We start from the raw sequence: 23,138 nt of genomic DNA on the forward strand, positions 1-23,138 counted from the left end.
GGCCACGGTTCACTGCTCCAGGCCAATGGGGGCTGCGGGAAGGGCGGCCAGCACGTCCCTTGGCCCGTACCGCTTCCCGCAGCCCCCATTGGCCTGGAGCGGCGAACCGCGGCCAGTGGGAGCCGTGATTGGCCGAACGTGTGGGCGCGGCCAGTAAACAAACTGGTCCAGCCCGCCAGGGGCTTTCCCTGAACAAGTGGCGAACCAGCTTTGAGAATCACTGATATAAACCATATCAGAGCTTTAAACACCTGTGATAGTGTGTGATGGTCATCACAAAATTTTTGTTGTTGTTTTTGTCCCTTATTAGAATAAAGATTAGTTTGGTACTCGAAAAAATGTCAGTTCACATTGTTTCGTGCTAATACCACAATGATTTTTATCTGGTTGGTGTCTGCCTATCCTGTTAAACACAGTTAAACTTCACAGAAGATACTTGTTGCAAAAGTCTGTTAAACAACCAGAAAAATCTTTAATAAAATATTTGAATATAAATCTTTTCTACGTCTTTCTATTTGTACTGTAAATAGTTATATGTACAAAGGCCTGACTTATTTACAACTCTGCTGAAATCATAGATTCGTTAGGTCCATGAATATTGGGGTCTCCCAATAAGGATGACTGTTTTGAGTCAATTTTGTATGGTTTTTGAGTTTTGTTTCCAAAAACTGTTATACCAATTCCACTTGGATGACTTGGAATTGACATATGAGATAGCAAAGGTATATTTGCATCCTGATTGGATCCTGAAGAAGGCAAACTAGTCACATGACCTGTGCTAGTTGATCCACTTGCACTGCTTGGCGAACGGCTCTTTGGAGGTGGACAGTGCTGAATTACCCTGGGTGGGCCCGGTGGTTGGTAGTGGGCAGCTGGGAAAGCAGCATATCCTGGAGGAATCGGGTATCCATTGATTGGAATAAATCGCTGGTTTTGAGGTATTGGTGGTCCAATGAACCCAGCAATTTGACCTTGTGGTATACCCTGTGCTGGAAACATGTAATTAGGGTATCTAGGATTACTTAGGTTACTAACTGGGCTTGCACTGAGTGAAGTTGTTTGGGTGGTGGCATTTCCACCAGAGGGAGTAGTAGAGCTAGTGTGACTTGAAAGTCCCTCCCAAGAACGCAGTCTGGCATGGATATCTTTAAATCTTGGCCTCCGAGATGGAAGATCATGCCAGCACTCTGTCATCAAGCTATACATTCTGGGAGGACAGTCTTCAGAGCATGGTAATAATTGTCGTTTCCTGACCATCTCTATGACTTCTTGATTACTAAATCCATAATATGGTTGGAGTCCAAAGCTGAAAATCTCCCATAAGACCACGCCAAAGGACCAAATATCTGAATCAGAAGAGAACTTGCCATACATAATTGCTTCTGGTGGCATCCAGCGAATCGGCAGCAGGGATTTACTTTGAACTCTGTAGTAATCTGCTGAGTATATTTCTCTTGATAGTCCAAGGTCTGAAATTTTCACATGAAGTTGTTCTCCAATTAAAATGTTGCGAGCAGCAAGGTCTTTATGGACAAAAAAATGACTGGATAAGTATTCCATTCCTGCCGCAATTTGAACTGCAATATGCAGGAAATCCCCATGGTCCAGACTGGATTTGACAGTACCGTCCTCATCACTGCTACACCCAACATCTGAATGTGGCGATCGCATAATAAGGAATTCATGGAGATCTCCCTGGTTCATGTACTCAAAAAGCATGCAGACGGGTTGTTCCTGAGTCACAACACCTAGGAGACAAACAATGTTAGGGTGATGAAGTTCTGCCATAAGAGATGCTTCTTGCTGGAATTCTGTCCACTGCTGGGGATTGTTAAAGTCTTTTAATGTCTTGATAGCAACAAGCTGAGCATGATCCATGCCTGGAAGATAGAGGTGCCCCTTGTAGATTTTTCCAAGAGCACATTCACCCAGTTCTTCCATGAAACGAACAGCAGAAAGAGGTAACTCCTTAGCTTTGCTCTGTTAAAACAGCAAATCAAAGAGTAGGTTATAAAAATAGAGTCAAAAAGGTACCTAAATTAGAGACCTATTCTCTCAGCAAGGCCACAAACCTGCAGCTCCCTGCAATAGTATCTATAACTCAAATGGCAGTAGAAATATTGTGCTTCTGCTGTATAGGGAGACCAGGCAGTGAAGATACCATGTAGGGACACTCTGTATTGTTGATCCAAGCTCTGTAGTGGCTCTGTCCACAGGAATGTGGGCTGCCACCACTAGCAGAGATATTGCTGGGACCACATTGCAGATGTATTGGGAACCTGGTTGAGGCTGGGGATTCCAATACTCTAGTACCCATGCAGTTCCTCACTGAATGTCTTTTACTCCCGCTGTGTATGAGGGAGGAGGATTTCCCCATGTCAAAATACAGAATAACTTTCCATCCTTTACACAAGACTAGATGCAGGTGAACAAAGACTGAGTATAGGATCAGTTATGGTTACAGTGCGGCAAAGAACTTCAACATGGACTTAATTTTAATCACATGACTAGTCCCATTGATTTCAGCTGGGCTACACACATGCTTAAGTTCAGCTTTGAGAGACCGGGTCATATAATGTTAGGTGCAAATTTATGTTTTAACCCTGACTTAGGACTCCATTAAGTTTCATCCTAGAGTTAGTTATTAACTCCTTGGGGTACAAAAGAGATTAGTTCTCTGTATACTTGAGGGAGTGTACAAGCCCTCCCCTACCCCCAAATCAAGAAAGTAGAATCAGCTGGAAAAACATCAGACTTTGGTCAAAGGAGAATAGAAACGAGGGCCAAATCTTTTTCAGACTTGGTTGCCTAATTTAGGCAGGTACATCCATATTTAGACACTTAAATAAGAGACCTTATTTTCAGAAGTTAACATCAGCGGGTGCTCAGCACCTCTGAAAATCAGGTCACTTACTGAGATGCCTAAATTATGGACTTGGTAGCCTAAAGGTAGGCACCTGAGTTTGGAATCCACATTCAGTAAAACAGCGTAGTCAGAAACATTAGCATTTGCTTTCCTGGAATATTGTCAGTGCAGTTTTGCATGAGTAATATGGAAAAATTGACATTAAAAATCATTTTAAAGTTGCGCACTCAGAGTAAACAAATTCTAGTTGTACTGACCACTTACAAATTGTAGATAAATATTTCATAAGTAAAAAAATAAAATCATAAAGACATTTAAACAAGCAGCTAGTAGACTGTATGGTGATGGCAGGAAATTAGCTGTATTGTTGAAGAACAGATGGTTTATATTATATAAATCCTTTAGGCTAAAACTTGTTTAGGTCTGGCATATTGTAAATTATATTTTAGTAATGAAAGTGAAATGACCTCTGTCTGACCTCAGACAGGGTTTGTCTGTTTGAACCAACATAGTGGAAAACTATGAAAGAAAATGAAGTCATAAAGTTTTGGCAGGAAGGGCTCATTTCAAGTTAAGCGGTTATAAATCTGCTTAGTTTTTGTTTGACAAGTATTTGTCATACAGTGGTGTACAAAATGTAAAGAAGTGTAAAATACATACGAGGCATCACGCCAAAGTAAACCAAGTACAAAGGAAAAATAGAAAGAATGAAGCCCACCGCTTCTATCTCTTTATCAGTTGCTTCCATTAGTTGAATGACAAGATGGACTCAGTTTATTATATTCTCTAAGGCAATTAAGTACCTTAAAACTGAAACAGGCTTTTGGTTTAAATGTTAACATTTTTATTTGGAAGAGTAAACACACATCCACCTCAGTATGAGCTAGAACGTTTTTAACCAATGTTGACATTGGTATTGGATACAATATTTTAAAATAGAATTCTACTTCCTTTCTTTTTTAAAATTTTGTTTGAAAGGCAGCCAAAACAGTTGTGTCAGTGGGACAGCCAGCCACTCTCCCAACAGGAAAATATACAATTGTCATAAATGAAATCAGGTGTTTTCTGCAGCATATCATTTTAAACATGAAAAGGAAACACTGTGGTCTATATTTCCAGACATTTATGGGCAAGACACTTTGCCCACGCTCTGTGCATAAAGTATTAATATGTTGGTGGTCAAGAGTAAAACCTGAACCCCACAAAGTCAATGGCAAAACTCCCATTTCCAGCATTTCCTCACAAGTATCTAATACAGGGAAAGGAATAATATTCAAAATTTGGATCCAGTGAAGGGGAGGTTTGGACATGGGGTTTGGTTTAGGCACATCTTTAATCTAATGTGTATTGCACACGAAATTTATATTGTGATTTTCTATGGGTATTAACAGATAGTCCCTCAGTTTCATCATTCTGCCCCTTAAAGTAAAAGTCGGTACTTTGAAAAACAAAAACTAACCCCCTGTGCTGTGTGTTTATTGGACTCAGTTAATTTGTAAGGTAAAGTACAATAGATCAAATTCTGGCTGATTTAGCACTTATGTAACACACCAGCAAGAGACTGCATGTATGGTTTATAAATTGTGTAGAATAGTGCATCCCGAAAACAAACATTCCCCAAATGGTCTAATACCTGGTTAGAATGGACTGCTTTCCAGCAGCTATAATAACCAGTTAGAAACAAACAGAAATCTCATGAAGAAGGTTTCTTCTAGACTTTCCAGCTAATGTTTGCAGATTCTAGAGTTTAAAGACTAAGACTTGGTTGACATTAGAACGTTTGAGTGCTTTGCTGTAATGAAACCTCTGAACCTCTTACTGTTCCCTGTCCCTGGTCCAAATCTTGAAGAGGAGGACCTGGCATAGTTTTTTGACCCATGAATGATAAAATGATGGTATAAAGATTCACATGGAATCCCAGGTAAGGAGGATTAAATAAAATATGAACCAAAACCAGTTGTTCGCAATACATGTGTAACCATGCAGGTCAGCCATGGCATGCCATCTTCTCTGCCTTCTTCAGTTATGTATTTTCACTGATGAGTGACCCAAATGAAAATCCTGGATTCAAACACTTCTGAAACCTGGGGAAGTTCAGAACCAGATGCTTACTGGTTTGGGCCCCAACTCTGTATTTTCACTATCCTTTTGTTTTCTTATAACCCATCTTTCTTCTTGAATCCACAAACCTATTTTTCTAAATAAGGTTTCACGGTTAAATTTTTCTAAGTAAGGTTCACATAATGAAATTATAACAAGACCTCACAAACAAATGACTTGAACTGACAAAGTCAGCATTCTGTTCTCTCCACACAGTGGATGCTGTGGGATTACCTTTATTGTTAACTTAATGATGAAATATAAACTTCAATCTAAACTTTCTGCAGAGTTGGCTTACTCCTAGGATTTGCCCTGCAAGGTCCTTTTATATCTGTCTCTTCCCACAGTTGCTTCTGCCCATGAGAGAGAGAAAAACTATCCCTGGTCAGACCTCCAACATGAGTCAGTAGAATAGCTCTGCCTCCCTCTCTCTGAGAGGTCCTAAAGCCTAACTCCCTGTCACATGAGCATATTGCAAATTCAAAGCACAATGGATTATTTAAACAATTTTGCCTGAACCCTCTGCTGACTAATTCTTCATAATCTAAGACTATGAACCTGACACTCAAGAGCAAGCAGTAGGCACATCTCATGATTGCTATATCACACCTAAAACAGATCTCTACTTACAAACATATTCACATATGGAGAGCACAGGTCCTGAAACGTAAGCGTAACCTCCTTTTCTTAGGCTGAGCGACTAAAACTGCCGTCATTCTGAAAGAATATCTTTGGCGTGTACAGCAATATTTATAGAAGGAAGGTTATGCACAGTTTGCATTGCTCCTAATGCCTGAATTTGGATTCATTTTGCTATTTTCTAACTAAAATAACAACCTGCCAACAGGTATGTCTAGACAGTTTGATGTAAATAATTCTACACAGTTTTCTAATGCATTATTTTTTAGATACTCCGGATATTCTCCTGCTTGGATGTGGCAGAGGCTCACGTCCAGCCATGCAGGTGGCTTCTCTGGACATTTCCAGCACCTGCTCTGCTAATAAACAATGAGGTCATCGCTAATAATTTTTGCAGTGTCTTAACTGCTTGGTGAGGCTTTTTTTTTTAATTGGAAAAAAGTGCTTCATGAATTTGGAGTTTCAATAAAGAGGAACAATATTAAGAGTCAGTGAAGAGAGGCCCTATGTTTCAATAAGGCAGGCTGTAAATATGAATAGGTTTTGGTGCTTCATTTTGCAAATATCTCTAAAGAATGTGTAAACTTGAACATACAAGGAGGAGATCATTTTAAAGTGATTTCAGCTGAATAACAGGTGAGGCAAGGATACAAATTATCCGTTAAAAAGTGCCTTCTGAAACAGCCAATCAAATGAAAGAATGCATCTTCCTCCCCGCTTACTTACTAACTAGAACAAGGCCTCCATGCCACTTCACAAGCAGTTGCTTACTTCATTAAAGTTTCTTTTCATCCAAAGATATATAGACCGTTAGCTTTATGCTGCACAGTACGACATATAGTACGCTGATGACAACAGAAGCTGTTCAAAAAGTGCAGCCAACGACACTGACAGAGACTGTGTGATGGAAATCAATTGGGTAATGTTCCAATTCTGGATTGAGCAAAGCATGCTAATTCCATGATCTTAGAGACAGCAATTTACAAGGCAGAAATCAGGTGCACGATTACCTTTGGTTTGTATGCATTTAGCATTGACATCTCTACATTTTGCCCTCTGACGTGTTTGGGCTGTCTTTGTACTGGAGGGGAGGAAGACTTCTGGTTGTTGCGGCAGACGCAGATGAAGAAGAACAACAAGGCTATAGCCAGGGGAATAGTAACACTAGGCACCAATATATATAGGATTTCCATTTTATTCTTCTCCTTGGAATCTTTGGTATCTGGATCAGAAAAGAAAAAGAAGGTGAAAATAATGAAAACACATGATGCATAAAATATCTCATGCAAAATAGTAAACTCCTGTACGTGCTGGAAATGCTTGAGAATGATAAAACAAATGGTGGATATTATTATTATGATATATAGTGACTCCTACACCAAAAACATTTTAATAGGAGGAACACTTACTGCTGGCGTTGTATTGCTATATGAACATAATTACTTTATTTGTTACTCAACAATTATATATCAGCAGGGTGACTTAGTTATAGGGCCAAGGAGACATTCTTCTCTGGGTATCACTTCGAACCTGGTCCTGGTCATAAAATGGCTACAAGTCATTATCATCTTAACCACTTGGTGTGAAATGTGTTGATAGTATGGCTTTAGTTCCTAGTGGACCGAGGCCTATGGCAAAAGTAACTTCAGAATGAACACATTAATTGGCAGCCTCAGTAGCAAACAGAGTATCAAGTCCAGATTTTATTTATTATGTATATCAGTAGTGCCTAGAGGCCCCAACTGAGATCAGGGCCCCATTGTGCTAGGCACTGCACCAACACTTAAGAGACAGCCCCTGCCCTGAAAAGCTTATAACCTAAACAGACAAGCCAAATGCTTCTAGACTGAAAGCTGGATTGCCACTCTCCCACCAGAGTTTTGTCATCAGGGTCACTAGGCCCTCTTCTCTATCTGTTTTCAGAAGGGATAGGAAGTGGGTAGTAAATAGAAGCATAGGGAGAGCAAGTCACTTGCCCAAGATCATAATGACCCGTGCCTGCCGATACGGGGTGGGGGGGGGGAAATGAGTGAGAGCCACTGGCTTCAGCAGTATTACTGAGCATGCTCAGACCATGTGAGCATGCTCAGTAAGAGCCAAACAGCAAATCTTGGGGTGGGGTGGGGGCACATGACCATGCCTCTCCCACACGTCGTCTCTGAATACAGCAAGTCAGTGGAGGGCTGGGAACAGACCCCCCCACATCTCCTGAATCCCAGTGAAGTGCCCTTTCCAGTGGACTATGCTGCCTTTCATGGTCCCAGCATGGAGACAACTACCATGGAGGCATGCAGTGGTCTCCAAAGTAGTCAATCTGACACTTTGCAAGAGCATGCCAAAAAGAGCTTAGAGTGGGATTATATATAATGAATTAATATAGTAGCTACAGGGTACAAAGTGAACTTTGGAGAATATCTTTGAAATCCCCAGCAAATAATTATTCACATTATTAGTGTCAAATTTCATGTATCTCCAATAGGACATGACACTTGCTGGAGGCCATATAGTGTATTTCTCTGGTGAAGACTTGACAGTTGAGTTAAAATGAGATGAGGTAGGCCAAGAAAGCCCATCTTCCTTCCAAACAGGATGTGGTTGCCCTGTGACAGTAGTCATTAACAAGGCTCATTTAGCGCTAAATGCAAAGCTAATTATTTTTATAATGCATGTTTTGGCAGAGAAAGTTGCAGCTTATAACTGACTTAGTAACAAAGGAGTCTCTTCTCCTCTCAGTGCACAAGGGACTTATGCAAGCAGCTCCTCTTCAATGCTAACATAAGCTACACATATAAATCCTGTATGCATCCCACAGGATGGCCAGGTGCCTAGGAATCCATATCCCTTACACACAAGTCAAATTTGGCTGAGACATTTTGATTCCACTGGGGATATGTAAATAAATTCAGACAAGCCCAACAGTCTGTTAATGTTTAAGCCAAACCAAGTCAATGGGAAAAATTCCCACAGTTTTTAAAGAAAACCTGTAGTGAATAGTTATAACGCTGTAGAGAACTAAATGGACATTGGCTGGCTCATATACTGAGGTGGCCAAATAATTTGCAGACAGCTATTCATTAGATCGCTTTCATCTCTCTTTCTAGTTCCCTCTGGAGGATTCTGACTTTAAATTTACATTACCTCCCCAAAAGCATGCCACAGACTCTCTATGCATGTCTATTTAGCTATGGACCCACTCTTTCCTACTCCAAATGTTTCTGGATATTAGTCTATCTATACCTTTGAGAGTGCTGGCTCTGCACTGCTTTCCAAGTTGCTGGTTCTGCACTGCTCTGCTTCCTCTAAAATCATTCCATGCCACCCACTTCAGCGTTCAATCTCTCTCTTCTTTCCTTCATGCAAGCCACTGTTTCCCTACCTCCCAGCACTGACAACTCCACTCATTTGACTCCCCTTACTTGGTTTCCCTGCTCACAGAAAATTGTGCTTCTGCTGCCCACACTTCACTTTTGGATTGCTAGCTGTTCTGCCCTATTGCTAGCTGCTACCTATTCCCTTGCAGCGGGGTTTGGTTGAAGAGTCACTACTAGTCCCTCTGATCTGGCTTTTTGCAGAAGGGATGGAAAGGGGGTGCTTTCTATAGATAATGTTTTTGTGTGTACATGCGTGTATGACTGTCCCTCCCATTAAAAAACACTCTGGGCAGGGGCAAATCCCCCAATCCATTTGGGGATAGTGGAGGAATTTGCCATCTGGAAGAGCTGCCTCAGAAAGAGCAGGATAGAACGTAAGTGCCTGTAAGGGCCTGCTGCCAAAAGTGTTATGCTGCCATGTTGCTGGAGCCCAGTCCAAATCAAACTCTACCAAAGGAGGCTGAGTGAGAGCAGGGCCATTATGACAAGACACCTGGAAACATCAGCCAGTTCAGTAAGAAGAGAATGTCCAAAGTACTAATTCAAAGAAACCACAGGTGCTGTGGCAACGAAGGAGAAGGGACTGATCACCAGCACAAGAAGCAGCTGATAGATCATCAAGGATAAGAAAAGAAGTGAGACCTTTGAAACTGTCAAACAGCTTTTTGCCAGGAGTGCCAATTCAGATTTTGGTAAGTGGGGGCAACCTTAACAGTGATTCCTGGGGCTACTTAGGCACTTGAAAACTCTAGTTTTTTGGCAGATAACTTAGCAATTAGCTGACAGGAGCCCTGTATCTAATTCCTTTATACAAGAAAGAAAAGTAAATAAATATTAGACTCACTCAGCTCTAATAAGAACATGTTCTGACATCTTGTGGCAAGTAATTTAAGGGACACTGGTTAGGTTTAAAATGTTAATGTATATTTTTACTTTATTACTAACTCTGCGGAGAGAGAGACCTGCATCAGGATTCCTAGGTTCTATCCTAGCTCTGGGAGGAGAGCGGGGTCTAGTGGGAAACAGCAGGGAGCAGATACATCTGGGTTTTATATAAGAACATCAGAATGGCCATACTGGGTAAGACCAATGGTCCATCTAGCCCAGTATCCTGTCTTCCAACAGTGGCCAATGGCAGGTGCCCCAGGGGGAATGAACAGAACAGGTAATCATTAAGTTGCCCTGTTGCCCACTACCAGCTTCTGGCAAACAGAGGCGAGGGACACGCAGAACATGGTGTTGGATCCCTGCCCACCCTGGCTAATAGCCATTGCTGGACCTATCCTCCATGAACATATCTAGTTCTTATTGGAACCCTGTTATAGTTATAGCCTTCACAACATCCCCTGGCAAAGAGTTCCACATGTTGACTGTGAAGAAATAATTTTTCTTGTTTGTTTTAATTCTGCTGCCTGTTAATTTCACTTGGTGACCCCTAGTTCTTGTGTTATGTGAAGGAGCAAATAACATTTCCTTATTCAATTTTTCCACACCATTCATGATTTTATAGACCTCTATCCTATTGCCCCTTAGTCATCTCTTTTCCAAGCTGAAAAGTCCCAGTCTTTTTAATCTCTCCTCATACAGAAGGTGTTCTATACCCCAATCATTTCTGTTGCCCTTCTCTGTACCTTTTCCAAATCCAATACATCATTTTTGAGATGTGATGAGCAAATTTGAATGCACTGTTCAATATGTTGGCGTACTGTGGACTTATATAGAGGCAATATGATATTTTTTTCTTATTATCTATCCCTTTCCTAATGGTTCCCAACATTCTGTTAGCTTTTTTAATTGCCACTGCACATTGAGCAGATGTTTTCAGAGAACTATCCCCAATGCCTCCAAGATCTCTTTATCGACGGGTTCAGCAAATTTAGACCCCATCATTTTGTACATATAGTTGGGATTATATTTTGCCAAGTGCATTACTTTGCATTTATCAACATTTAATTTCTTCTGCCATTGTGTTGCCCACTCACCCAGTTTTGTGAGATCCCTTTGTAACTCTTTGCAATCTGCTTTGGACTTAACTATCTTGAGTAATTTTGTATCCTCTGCAAATTTTACCACCTCACTGCATATGCCTTTTTTCCAGATCATTTATGAGTATGTTGAATAGGACCTTGTCTCCATTGCCACTTTATAGCGCTGAAACTTTCTCGCTCAGGGGTGTGAAAAAACACCCCCCCCCGAGCGCTGTAAGTTTCAGTGCTGTAAAGTGGCAGTGTAGACAGTGCGCCAGTGGAGGTGTTTTTTTATAGCACTGGGAGAGATCTCTGTGTAGTGCCGCGATTACACAGCGTTGCTAGTGAAGACCTGCCCTTAGACTGGTCCCAGTACAGACTCTTGAGGGACACCACTATTTACCTCTCTCCATTCTCACCTTCTAGACCTACCCTTTGTTTCCTATCTTTTAACTGAAGTGCTTTGCAGTGCTTTCAGGATCATCTAATGATCCTTAATTTACTTTAATGATAAGCCTTTTGTTATCTTAATTGCCCTGCCTCTGTTTATAAACAAACTCCCTGCCGCAAAGACTGTGCTTCTCCCAGCTTCCAAACTCATTACATATCATACTCAAGCTGTTGCAGTTAAGAGCTCTGTCGGGGGTAGGGTGAGTAGACCTCCCCTCTGAAACTCGGGGGGAGGGGAGCGAGAGCCCTCCCCTGCTCCCCCTAAATGGCGCCCCTGCTTTTTGCAGCAAAAATTGTGATAATTTTCACCTGTGTTCTCCCTTCTTCCTCACTTTTCCTGGCAGGAAAAAAACAAAAACAAAACTATTCTATTTTGGAAGCCTCCCTAGTCTAACATGTTCTTAGTGCCATACTGAAGGCCATCATCTTTCTTGGGGAGTTCTGGTGTGTCCTACTGTCTTTTAAATCAGTGTTTTTTTAGGGCAACTGCAGTGGATTTTATTGGCTCAAATGCAGATCATACACATTTTGTCAGCGTGTAAGTCTCTTGACCTGTAGGCCCCAGCTTTTTCTGAGAGGACTAATTCAGTGGGGTCAATAGGCTGAGGCAGGATAGCATGTAGTATTTTGTGGAAGGGCTGGGAGGGAGTGTTCTACTGTTGACACTGGACCAGCTGAGTGTGTCTGTGTTTTCAAAGCTGGATTTGTGCAAGTGCTGAGAGGGCCATACAGATGCCTATTACAAATCTAATTAAATACACACTTGAGCTGAAATTTGGGATCAGTTCAGATCATGAGGGTGGCAAAGTTCAAATGGATTCAGATTTAACTTTGCACAGCTCTTCTTCCCATATTTGCCATCTTATCCCATCTTATGCCCTCTCCCCTTCCTTATGCTGCCATTGTATCCTCTCTCCTAATTGCTCCTTTCAGATCAGATTGTGGCATCTAGGCACTGGCCGAGGGCCACAGCACCACAGCAGTGGGTGAAGAGAGGAGACTGAGGCACAGTCCTTCCTCCAGTGTAAAGTTCCCCATGCATCTGGCTGGCTCTATGGACTGGTGAGGAGTGGCTTGATCCACAGCCTCATCCCTTCCTTTGGGACTGACTTCCATCCCCAGGACTGCTAGAAGGGAGCAGTCCCTGTGCTCCCACCTAGTACAAGGACTGCAACTGTCCCTGGCTCTGCTTCCCCTCACAACTGCATTAAGGAAGTCTCTACACCACACTTTGTCTCATGTGTCCTTTCATGCTATTCCACACTGGTGACTATACACCCTGCCCTTCCCCCCGCACTCCTCTGGCGAGGCTTCCTACACTTGTCTCTCCGCAGCCTCGCACTTGGATTATTGTCCCTCGCAACAGATTTGTCTGCAAAAGACATCACAGGCTTTATCAACTACTGCATATGTGACAGCTGAAGTGGCCCGGTCACAACGGGTCACAGACCTGGGAAATAAAATGGCTAAAAAGCCAGCAAGGTTGCTAAAGGGGCACCTGTTTTTAGTACTGCTGAGGGGGAAACCGCTTCGGGGTGGCTGCTTTCACCAATTGCCCACCTCTCCTGAGGTAGAGCAACCCATTGGAGCTGCTGCAGGAAGCAGGCAGAGCTCTCCTCCTTCCCCTTAGAAGCCCAAGCTGTTCTCACAGAAGGGGAGGAGGGAGCAGAAACTGCCCAGCAGCTCAGGGTAGCTCCGCTCCCTCCTCCTTCCCCTTCCCTCCTGTGAGGTGAACAAGGGGATAGCTCCTCTCCTTCTCCCCGTTTTCAGTACCCAACCTGGGAAGGGGGAGAGGGAACTCTTGCAGCCCCTCCCCATCCTGGGAAAGAGGGGGTTAAAAGCCCCAGGAGCTGAAGGAGGAGTGGAGGTGAGGTGTGTGTGGGGCGGTGGGACAGAACAGATGTGGGTGCAAAACTGATGGGGGGAAGGATTGATTTGGAGTTGGAGGTCGTTAATTGTTGTGCAGATGTCACGGTGATGATAGACCCCCTCCCCACCACCACTTTTTTCAGACCATTTTAAGCCCCGGTTACAACCAACATGAGGCAAACACGCAGAGACATAGGCACCAGTTCATCTCCTGCAGTGTCCCAATCAAGTGGAATTACCATTCCTATTAAGCAGCAGTCACTACCATGAAGCCTCATTAGGCTTAAATTGGTTCCCTGGGAGACATCCCAATTAAGTTAGTTTCCCAATTAAGAAAGTCCCAATTAGGTAGAGTGTATGATATTTTTTAAAATGTGCCTGAATTGGCTTTTTCAGTAAGTACAAAAAGAGCTGAGTAGTAATACTTCTTACCTACCCAGCTCTTTACATTTTCAAAATGCAGAACAGCACCTAACGATTGCACCATTAACTAAACAACCAGCCACCTCATAGAATTCTATTTATATTTTAAATAGGGACCCCATCTCAGGATCTAGACACCCTAATATTATTAATCATGCAGTAAATACAATTAAACCTTAGCAGCATTAAAATCTTTCTACAGGAATTTTGTGGGCAGGCCAGCCAGACACCTACCCCTTCATCATCTAGGAAGCACAACCTCAGCCTTCTCCTTAGACTCTATCAACCAGATGTCTTTTATAGTGTACCCTAGAAGTCACCAAATTTGGGCTATTTCAGACTAGAAGGGAGCAAGTTCCAGACTCTTGCAACCCTCACAGAGAACAGCCTGCCAGCCACCATATGAATTTAACACAGGGCATTACAACTATTAAGAGAGACAGTTTTGACTATGTAATGTATATGTTCCCTTTTTAACAAAAAATCTCAAGTACGAACCTGAGCCAAAGCCCACTGGAGTCACTGGAAACCTTTCCACTTACTTAAATGGGCTTTGAATCAGACCCAGAATGCACAAGATCCATAAGAGAGTCTGATTTAAAAAATGTTCGTAACCAAAATCAAAATTAATTTTAACTCAAGATTGGCTACTGAACGTGAAAAAGCACCTTACTTCCAAGGGGAAAGTGATCATTATTGCCATCACTTGTGTGCAACATTATCATTTGCATGAAACCTTTTACCACAAATTACCAGAACAAGAGTCTATGTCATAAGGCTCATTGCTAGGTGCATTTTCCAACATGTACCCGCAAGTAGCAGTGTTTTCTTCTTTACAGAACATCTGTATTATTAGTTTTAATGAAGACTTAATAAAATGGGAACTATTAGTCAGATCTTCCTTCCACTCCCTCCAAATATCAGGAGTTCAGAAAAAATGAGACCTGGATCTCAGCTAACTCTGAGTTTGTAAAACCCAAATCCAGGTGCTGAAGTTTTGCAAAATCAAAACCAAAACCCAGCTGACAAGTGTTTTGCAAAACCATCTCCTCCCATTTTTTTTTAAACGAAGGCTGAACTGTATTAAGCTAGACTTGCATTTATTAAAATGATTAAGAATAAATCAAAGGGAAACAATTTTATAATGCATTTAGGATCAGTGCCCACAAAGCCAATTCTACTGCACTAAGAAGTGATATTAATTTTAATGATAACTTTGAAAATGTAGAACACATGACATGCTAGAAACACTTGTGCTTCAACATATCATTGAGGAGGTTTAATCTTTACAACCTTTCCTACTAAAATATTTTCATGCTGTTGCTCCAGTTGCTTACCAGATGCACAGGTAAGAACTGTAAGATTTCCCTTGTTAGGGAATTTCCTGTTTCAGATGCTGTGGCTTTAGGTAAAAACACTATATGTAGTCTTCTTTACCAGAGCTCCCTTTCCAGACACAACAAAGGCGTTCTGTGCACAGCTACACGGAACGTATGTGATGGAGCACAACTATACGGATCAGACAAATATTACACTTTTTCCTTCAATAAAAGTAATTCCAATGTTTTCCCTTTAAAAAACAATTAGAAATAAAATGGGACAGTGCAGTATTTACCACATGCTGGGATGTCACAAAGCTCAGACTTAAAATTTTCATCTAAGGTAAAGCACCATGGGGCTTCCTTCTGAATCCCTGGATTTCGGCAATACGAATGGCCCCCGTTTAACTCTGGATATCTGATGGCGGTGAAGGTATGTGTGTGCGGATACTGAGAATTCCATGGCTGACACTGACGGCCAGACTTTGTTACGCTGACGGTCCCACGGTAATCTACTCCAGTACTGTTGTAACATTTGTGATCTGAAAAACATTAAAGCAATAGGTTTCAGAGTAGCAGCCATGTTAGTCTGTATCCGCAAAAAGAAAAGGAGGACGTGTGGCACCTTAGAGACTAACCAATTTATTTGAGCATAAGCTTTCGTGAGCTACAGCAATATTAAAGCAATAGATGATTGCGGCAAGTCAGAATGCTACCATACATACTGACCACTAGTTGATCTAGGAGTGCATAAATAACCTCCCAGAGACTAAGCACAATTCGGCTGGCCTGGGGCCTGGAAACCCAATTCAAGAGGTAAGGGGTCCCAATTTGTTGCGGCTGTAACACTGGGCCTGCCTTGCATTCACATTCCTGGGAGGATTTAAAGCTTATGCTTCAGTAATGAAAACAGCTTACTCCGAGTATTTTTAATATAAAATACAGAAGAAGAGTCAAAACTACAGTGGGAACCTGAATCACATCCATTGTTTTGAAATAAAGGTAGAGAATATGTGGGACACAATAAATAAATAAATATTTCCTATTTTGGACATATAAACATTTGATGTTGCAGTAACTCAGTGATCAAGATTGTGCTCCTGTGAATGCCTGTAGTTATGCCTTAGAATAACATCTTAGGCAAGTACAGTCATGGGCCTGATCCTGTGAGCCTTACTCATGTTGAGTAGTCCTTAAATCACACCAGCAGTTCCATTAGAATACATAGAACTACTGCGGCAAGGATGTCTTACATGTGTAAGGGTTGCAGGACCGGGACCTTAGATGTTCACTGATCTTAAAATGAAAAGGAGTACTTGTGGCACCTTAGAGACTAACCAATTTATCTGAGCATAAGCTTTCGTGAGCTACAGCTCACATCATCGGATGCGTACTGTGGAAAGTTTAGAAAATCTTATTATATGCACACAAAGCATGAAAAAATACCTCCTTCCACCCCACTCTCCTGCTGGTAATAGCTTATCTAAAGTGATCACTCTCCTTACAATGTGTATGATAATCAAGTTGGGCCATTTCCAGCACAAATCCAGGTTTTCACACCCCCCCCCCCACACACAAACTCACTCTCCTGCTGGTAACAATGTGTATGATAATCAAGGAGAGTGGTCCTTTAGATAAGCTATTACCAGCAGGAGAGTGAGTTTGTGTGTGTGTGGGGGGGGTGTAAAAACCTGGATTTGTGCTGGAAATGGCCCAACTTGATCATCATACAAATTGTAAGGAGAGTGATCACTCTAGATAAGCTATTAGCAGCAGGAGAGTGGGGTGGGAGGAGGTATTTTTTCACGCTTTGTGTGTATATAATAAGATCTTCTAAACTTTCCACAGTATGCATCCGATGAAGTGAGCTGTAGCTCACGAAAGCTTATGCTCAAATAAATTGGTTAGTTTCTAAGGTGCCACAAGTACTCCTTTTCTTTTTGCGAATACAGACTAACACGGCTGTTACTCTGAAACCTGATCTTAAAATGTGACAAGTGAAAACATCCTTTTTGTTAGTTAATATTAACAAAAATAATCTGAAGCCAATAAACTGCTATCAGCGTAAATCCAGAGGCAATTTAAGAAAATATTGAAAAAGTTATTGTGAGTTTCCTTGGGTTCTGGAATAACCAGCTCAGTCTTCCACCAACCTGACGCAAGACTATAATGATCGTGAGTTTTCAGAGTTCATGACTAACCCATTTGGGGGCAGAGAGTGATTAGATAAAACCTTTACATGCTGACCTGATAATTCTTGCACAGGGCACTAAGTCAGCAACTTTCACTTACTTTTATTTATAGGATCTGCCATGGGGATTCCAATCCGGATACAATTTACAGCTTCCGGGCTATCTGGCTGAGGAAGATCTTCACAGTTCGGCAGCTTTAATCTCATCAGAATCATAGGGTTGGACCTTGCAAAAATATACTCTGTCTGACAAAGGACATTTTCCAGAATTTCACATTCATCACGGCACAGATCTCGGGGCTTTGGGGCTGGTGAGGTCTCGTCACAGTATGGGAAAGCGTAGTGGCACAAAGAAGGAATGGCAAACTGGGAGCATTTATCAGATAAGTGACTGGAAGTGCCAATCATAGTGAAGGCAGCTGTAAGACACACAAAAGGATTTTATTTAACATGACAGGATTTTAGACTCAACAGCATAATCCCTACTTTGTACACATTTGACAATGGCAAATAACGAAAGTAAGAAGAACAAACTCTTTTTCTCAAGAATTACAATAGTAACTATTTATTACAGAACTCTAAGATTCCAGCAGGGACAAATGCACATTTGAGAAATACAGGATAACAATTATTTTAAAAGTTGGTATGACATTCATTTCAGTGAAAAAGAAATTGCATTTGGTGTCAACATTGCATTGATTTTAAACTGTCTCAGAACTACAAATTAAATTTTAATTTTATTTTGCTTTTTTCCCAGATAGTTCATAAAGTCGTTTAAATATTTTGTTTCTTGGATTACTTTTACCTGATAGGTAAGAACTGCAGGTTCTACAGAATGCATAACAACAAAAGTATTGTACACTTACATATTGCATCCTTCAACCCAAAGGATCCCAAATCACTTTATAAACAAACTGATCAAGCGTATGAGCTGCTGTATATTTAAGGAACATTTCCATCACCGCTGTGTTGCAATGTTTTAACAGTGCATGGCAATGCTGCATAACACTTTATGGCAAGAAGTCAAGCACAGTATCCAGTTGAAACCACAGGAGGGTTTTAGACCACTGGAAAGTCATTAGCTTGGCTGGAATCTGGCCATGGGCAACACACCTAAAATTGTGGGAAAGTACCATGAAATCTTTACAAGAGATCAAGATCTTTGTTTCATGTCTCGTAGCACACAGGGCACTTCCCTCAGCACAGTGCCCCCTATCATAGTGCTGGGGCATCGGTTCCTTACTAAGTCAGAGGCAAGAATGCCACCTGTTGAATTACTTACACAACCTTCTTCAGTACCTGGGGTTTTCCTTAACAGTCTCTCAACCAAGTAATGACCCAGCTTGGCTTTGCTTAGCTTTTAAAATATGCTGGGATCACAGCACAAGATAGACCAGATGTGAGCCATACCTACTCTTGTTCTTTTATTTACACACACGCGCGCACACACACACACACACACACACACACTCTTTTTTGAGGAAGTCTATCAGCAGAGACACACAGCATATTAAAAAGCTGTGCATGTTTGATATGACCCATTCCACTGAAAACATGTTATATACCAGTCCTGATTAGGCTTTGCTTTGGCAAAACTCACAGCAAGTGGGAAGGTAGCAAAAGAAGATATAAGGAAAAAATAATGTTAGTGGCAAAAGGCTATAGCAGTTCTCTGGAAAAAGATGTGTATTTTTGAGAGCTAGGGGCAACATGCTTTACCTACCTGTAATCTGATTTTCTATTTCACCCTGCATATGTAGAGACTCCATATAAATTGTTCGATTCCCAATAAATCTTGCACAAGCAATCCCTCTGTATGGCTGGCAAAAACCATCCTCCTCATACTCGTCACTAAAAACAATCATACACACAAAAGGCTAAAACACAATATATTTTAAATGGAATCAGTAGCAAAAAGTCACTAGAGGGAGTTCACATTTATATTATTATAGGTACCTTTGAGGGTTCTACTAAGTTTGTCTGGCAGTGCAGAGAGCCTGCATATGGCCTGCCACACCACTTAAGACTGTGTTAAAGGATTAAATGGTATTTAAGTGGTGCAGAGGGCATTGCACAGACTTCATACCCCGGCTGAATAAAATGGTAAAAGATTCTGTTGGTGGTTTTCAATATCCCAAAAAAGCACCACAGAGTGAAATACACGGAACATACACATTTATTCTTCAATCTTTAATCTTTGTGAATGCAGGTAACACAATATTACAGGTCAGACAAAACCCAGACTAATGTTGTCTTAAGTGTATGAATTGTACATTAGGGAAAGACTGTATTCAGGAATGATATCCCTCCACAATCAGAAAAGTAAACTTGGATTGGTTGAAAAAATGGATTTACATTTATTTTAAATAACAGAGATGCTATTTCTACTACTTAAACTGTGATGTCGGGAAAGCATTTTCCAAATCTTCTACTTTAATCATTTGAACCTAAATGCAGCAGTAAAAGCAATGTTGGACAGAGAAAGAAACAGAAGGGTGTATAAAATATCATAGTCCTCTCATTACTCATAGTTAATACTTATAAATGGGGAGGAGCTCCTCCCACATTTAGCAAATGCTATAAAATTTTTCATAAAACAGGGCAAGAGCTAGAATGGGAGCACCACAGACACATTTGCTTCATTAATTACTTTGTATTTAGGCATTTAATACATAAATACAGAGGTGAAAATATTTGCCAATATTCTTGAAACAAGACTAGGAAAGGAAGTTACCAAACCTCAGACAAAGGGACCAGACGCTGCTTAGATTGAACAGAGAATCAACAGCTAATAGTAGGCATGTAATGCAATTCCTTTTTGGAAGGAATCATGGAGAGGATTGTGTGGGTCACTTGATGTGGAAAAAGCACTTATGTGCACTGTGTGGCCCTTTTGATTTCACATTTTGAGAAAATCTGATATTGGAGGGAAAGCTTGCAAAGATGGATAAAACATTTATACAGAGACCTCAACACACAGATCATGCCTAACTGAATATATGAGCAAGACACCTGGCTACCACCCTTATTGTTCATGCTGGCATTTGAATCCTGGGGCAGGCAGGAAGTACAATCCAAGTTATCCATGGGTTACAAATGTGGAAAGAGGGCATTGATGTAGCCCTATATATACATAGACCATGCAAAATCCATCCTCCTCTGGGTGCAGGTTTTTATAAACATTCTATTCATCATCAGGTTATGACAGATAGGAAGAAATCAGATGCTTTTTTAAATCAGCCTGCCATTTAACAAAGATACTTTCCTCCTCTCCCTCACAGACACTGGATGCAAGTGCTTGGAAATAAAAATTATAGCTTGACTCCTTGATGCCTTCCACTTATATGCACAACTTATTACCTAGATTGCCCAATGTCTTGCCCAGTGACCTGGGGGAGTTCATGGGACTAAAATGGAGGTGGCCTCAGGCATCTTTCAGGCCACCCCATGTATTTTGCAGCACTTTCTGGTAACTATCCCGACAGCAGTGCCTGTGGATGAACACAGCAGGCTTTCTACATTCACATGGAGACACCAGAAGCCACAAATCAAATTAGGTAATGAGTAACTGTGAAGGAAGGGAGGGATTGAGGAGATGCTCTCCCTTATTTAAAATTACTGGGCCTACAGATTCAGCTTCATGGAGCGATGGATGCAAAGGGATCGAACAGTTGTGTTGCTTAAGCATGCCTGGCATGTGAAGAGTTATATAAGCTACAAGTAATGACATTTTTCATGCCTTGTTCTTCTTTTTCTATTAGAAATAAAATCACAACTGACATGCTCTGTCTCACAGTAAAAATATAGAAGCGTGGTGAGAAAGGCTCAGGTGACGCTTCACCTCTTATCGTTACATTAATAAATCCAGACACCTGAAGGTGCAGAGAGGCACCTACTGGGATTTTCAAAAGCACCTAGGCACCTAACTCCCTTTGTTTTCTGTGGGAGCTAAACACTTTTGAAAATCCCAGTAGATGTCTGCATCTTTCAGCACTTGAATACCTTTGAAAATCTAGCCCTTAGGGTCCTAGGGCACTTATGTACTTTTGAAAATGTGACCCACTGCTAACTTTTGAAGAACTAAAGAAAGAATATAATTTAGAACCTGGACTGAAAGAAACAAACATCTATTTTAGACTCTAGAGGTGATTTTCCCAGTCAATTCTCCATCAAATCATACATATTTCTAGTTTATACTGGAGTTTACCTAGCAACTAGATAAGTTAGCAAGTCCTTTTGAAGGTGATCAAGCATTGGAATGAGACATACAACTAGAAAGAAATCTGATGGATGTATAAAATACTTCAATTCATAGCCAAAGAAAAGTTTTATTAACAAGGCTGCCCCACCTCACTCTCAAATTCACACTTGTACTAAAGAAAATTTAACCTAATGTAAGTGGCTGAATGCTGAAAGGAATGTGAATGAGTAGGGAGTATGGACACACATTGCTATCTGTTGGCAATGCCCCGAGGTACAGAATTTTAAGAAAAAGAGTTAACCTTAGGTATATAAAGGTTACAGATAAAGGGAACAGACTGGATCCAAAAGGCCCTCCCTCTGGATGTTGGTGACCAGAGGAGAATTCATTTACACAAAACAGGATTAGTAGCTCAAATGGTACATGCACTATTTTGGGGTATTTTGGAAATGAGCTTCAGTAACAGGGCAGTGGAGTAAATCAACTGGAAGAAACAGAAGTATTGAAGTCTGACAGACACATCCCTGGGAAAAAAAGAGAGGATTATAAAACCACCTGGACTTCATTTTGAGAGCCCCCCAGCCTAAGGGGGGAGGCGTGAACTGAGATAGTACAAGAGAAGCCCTAGGAGGTAATGGACTATGACATGCATATCTATTGTATCAACTACCATTAACAGTTCAAAACTGGACTCTTGATTAGATCCTGGTAATACTTTATTATGCTTTATGGATCTTTATGTTCCAGCCAACTTCTTTCACTTAAACAAAAATTACATGTTACATTATGAGTATGGAAAGTTATAGCTTATTCAAATGTGACTGGAGGGAGCTCATCTTTGGGGAAAGGTGCAGTGTCAATGTTCCTTGGAACTGAAGCTATTTATTTAGCCATGGAACAAAGACCACACTAGCTGTGCAATGCACATTTCCCATCCCCAGTCCCTCCCCTGATTGAGAAGGACCGAGAAATTGTGATGGTTGGCTTTAAGACACAGATATCTGTTCACTAGGAACTGGGCTGAGATCACCAATTCATTTTACGTACTACGTATTTCAACCCCTTTTTGGTAATCTAATCACTGCTTCGCTATTTAAATGTTTATATGTTTCTGAGCCCTGATCTCCGATTCCTGTGAAAAGCAACAGAACGGATCCCATTGGCTTCAATGGGAGATGGATGAGATCTTTAAGACATGATTCAGCAAAGCACTTGAGCACATCTTAACTTTATACACAAGCTTAAGTCCCACTGAAGTCAAAGTCAATGGGACCTAAGCATGTGCTTAAGTGCATTGCTGAATTAGAGCCTTTAACCTTATTTGGCATTTAGAAGTCACAAAGGTCAGTTTACAGTAAGTACTTTCCGCCTCTATTTCTCATTTATTAGTTTAAACTATTAATATTTCAGTAGCACTCAGAGGACCCAATCAGGATCAGAGTCTGATTGTGTTAGGTGCTGCACATATATATACATAAAAATAGTTGATTTTGCATCTCTTACTTCCAGTGCTCCATATGTCAATGGCAACTTATATGTTGTTCCCATGTCAGTTAAGAGCAGCACAGTAAAAGGGAAGGCTTGAACTTTAACTACAGACAGATGATCCTGCATTGCTTTAAGGTAGTGGTTCCCAAACTTTAACAACCTGTGAACCTCTTTCACTAAAATGTCAAGTCTTGCAAACCCCCTTCTAAAAATGAATATTTCCAGGGATTTTCTCCTTTACCTGAGTATAAATT

The 23,138-nt window shown here is 41.1% G+C and overlaps 1 protein-coding gene across 1 annotated transcript in view; it reads right to left on the reverse strand.

The window, feature by feature from the left end:
- Window positions 1–303: 303 nt before the first annotated feature.
- The window catches only part of ROR1 (receptor tyrosine kinase like orphan receptor 1), a 248,620-nt gene continuing 225,785 nt past the window's right edge, over window positions 304–23,138 (reverse strand). The window contains exons 5-9 of the mRNA XM_074961595.1: window positions 18,919–19,046; window positions 17,297–17,614; window positions 15,301–15,546; window positions 6,616–6,827; window positions 304–1,980 (exon numbers count right to left, since the gene is read on the reverse strand). Of these exons, the coding sequence (XP_074817696.1) occupies window positions 556–1,980; window positions 6,616–6,827; window positions 15,301–15,546; window positions 17,297–17,614; window positions 18,919–19,046 (2,329 nt within the window). The 3' untranslated portion in view covers window positions 304–555. The remainder of the gene's footprint in view (window positions 1,981–6,615; window positions 6,828–15,300; window positions 15,547–17,296; window positions 17,615–18,918; window positions 19,047–23,138) is intronic.

Source organism: Natator depressus, chromosome 8, assembly GCF_965152275.1.
Source record: "Natator depressus isolate rNatDep1 chromosome 8, rNatDep2.hap1, whole genome shotgun sequence".
Classification (NCBI taxonomy): Eukaryota; Metazoa; Chordata; order Testudines; family Cheloniidae; genus Natator; species Natator depressus.